The sequence below is a fragment of the Coturnix japonica genome, unplaced genomic scaffold (assembly GCF_001577835.2).
Source record: "Coturnix japonica isolate 7356 unplaced genomic scaffold, Coturnix japonica 2.1 chrUnrandom740, whole genome shotgun sequence".
Lineage (NCBI taxonomy): Eukaryota > Metazoa > Chordata > Aves > Galliformes > Phasianidae > Coturnix > Coturnix japonica.
The window spans coordinates 4,445-6,901 of NW_015440101.1; the positions used below are offsets into that span (position 1 = coordinate 4,445).

General features: G+C 54.9%; 1 protein-coding gene across 1 annotated transcript in view; it reads left to right on the forward strand.

Annotated features, from left to right (window-relative positions):
- The first annotated feature begins 260 nt into the window (after positions 1-260).
- TSEN34 (tRNA splicing endonuclease subunit 34) overlaps positions 261-2,457 on the forward strand; it is an 11,440-nt gene continuing 9,243 nt past the window's right edge. The window contains exon 1 of the mRNA XM_015851166.2: positions 261-587. Coding sequence (XP_015706652.1) covers positions 552-587 — 36 coding nt within the window. The 5' untranslated portion in view covers positions 261-551. The remainder of the gene's footprint in view (positions 588-2,457) is intronic.

The window sequence follows — 2,457 nt, forward strand, 5'->3', positions numbered from 1 at the left end:
AGACCCCATAGACCCCCATAGACCCCATAGAACCCCTATAGGACCCCATAGAACCCCATAGACCCCATAGAACCCCATAGAACCCCTATAGGCCCCATAGACCCCATAGTACCCCTATAGGACCCCATAGCCCCCCATAGACCCCATAGAACCCCTATAGGACCCCATAGAACCCCCATAGAACCCCATAGACCCCATAGAACCCCATAGAACCCCTATAGCACCCTATAGCACCCCATAGCCCCCCCTGTACCCCCCATACTCACCCGTCCCCCTCTTTCTCCTCCCATCCCGGTTCCGGTCCCCGTCCCGGTTTAGCGTTGGCTCCTTCCGGTACCGCCCCGAACCCGGCAGCGACACACGCGGCTTCGGCTCCGATCCACGCCACGTAAAAACGCATCCGGAACGCGAAAAAAACGGCGGCCACGTGTAAAAAACGAACCGGAACCGGCTTCTCTTCGAAACCGAAAGTGAAACCGGAAGTAGTTGGGCCGGAACCGGAAGTGTGGCCGGAAGCGGAAGTGACGCGTAGGCCGGAAGTGGGAAACAAGATGGCGGCCGCCAGCCCCGCCGCCGCCATGAATGGGGTGAGACGGAGGCGGAGCAGGACGGAGGAGAACGGGGGGGGAGGGGGGGGGCGGAGGATCCAGCGCCGGTGGGTGGAAAAACGGTAAAACGGGCCTGAAATAACCGAGATAACGGGGAGATAAGGGAGATAGAGCCACATAGAAACCCATAGAAACCCATAGACCCCATAGAACCCCATAAGACCCCATAGACCCCATAGAACCCCATAGAACCCCATAGAACTCCTATAGGACCCCATAGAACCCCATAGAACCCCTATAGGACCCCATAGACCCCATAGAACCCCTATAGGACCCCATAGAACCCCATAGGACCCCATAGGACCCCTATAGGACCCCATAGACCCCATAGAACCCCATAGAACCCCATTGGCCCCATAGGATCCCTATAACACCCCATAGACCCCATAGGACCCCATAGGACCCCCATAAGACCCCATAGGACCCCATAGGACCCCTATAGGACCCCATAGACCCCATAGAACCCCATAGAACCCATAGAACCCCATTGGCCCCATAGGATCCCTATAACACCCCACAGACCCCATAGGACCCCATAGGATCCCTATAAGACCCCATAGACCCCATAGGATCCCTATAAGACCCCATAGACCCCATAGGATCCCTATAAGACCCTATAGACCCCATAGGATCCCTATAAGATTCTATAGAACCCCATAGGATCCCTATAAGACCCCATAGACCCCCATAGGACCCCATAGACCTCATAGGACCCCCATAGACCCCATAGACCCCCATAAGACCCTATAGACCCCATAGGATCCCTATAAAGCCCCATAGACCGCATAGACCCCATAGAACCCCATAAGACCCCATAGGACCCCATAGGATCCCTATAAGACCCCATAGACCCCATAGGATCCCTATAAGACCCCTATAAGACTCCATAGACCCCCATAGGACCCCTATAAGACCCCATAGGACCCCTATAAGACCCCATAGACCCCCTTAGACCCCCATAGAACCCATAGAACCCCATTGGCCCCATAGGATCCCTATAACACCCCATAGACCCCATAGGACCCCATAGGACCCCCATAAGACCCCATAGACCCCCATAAGACCCCATAGACCCCATAGGATCCCTATAAGACCCCATAGACCCCATAGGATCCCTATAAGACCCCATAGACCCCCATAGGACCCCATAGACCCCATAGGATCCCTATAAGACCCCTATAAGACCCCATAGACCCCCATAGGACCCCATAGACCCCATAGGACCCCTATAAGACCCCATAGACCCCCATAGGACCCCATAGACCCCCATAAGACCCCATAGAACCCCATAAAACCCCATAGAATCCATAGAACCCCATCGGCCCCATAGGATCCCTATAACACCCCATAGACCCCATAGGACCCCATAGGACCCCTATAAGATAAGACCCCATAGACCCCCATAGACCCATAGTATCCCTATAAGACCCCATAGACCCTATAGACGCCATAGGCCCCATAGGACCCCCGTAAGACCCCATAGAACCCCATAGGATCCCTATAAGACCCCTATAAGACCCCATAGACCCCATAGGACCCCCATAGACCCCATAGACCCCATAGGACCACACAGAACCCCATAGAACCCCTATAGGACCCCTATAAGACCCCACACGACCCCATAGACCCCGTAGGATCCCCACAGACCCCCATAGGACCCCCATATGATCCCCATAGACCCCCATAGACCCCCCATAGGACCCCATAGGACTCTATAGGACCCCATAGGACCACATAGAACCCTATAGGACCCCACAGAACCCCATAGAACCCCTATAGGACCCCTATAAGACTCCACAGGATCCCATAGAACGCCATAGACCCCATAGGACCCCATAGGACCCCATAG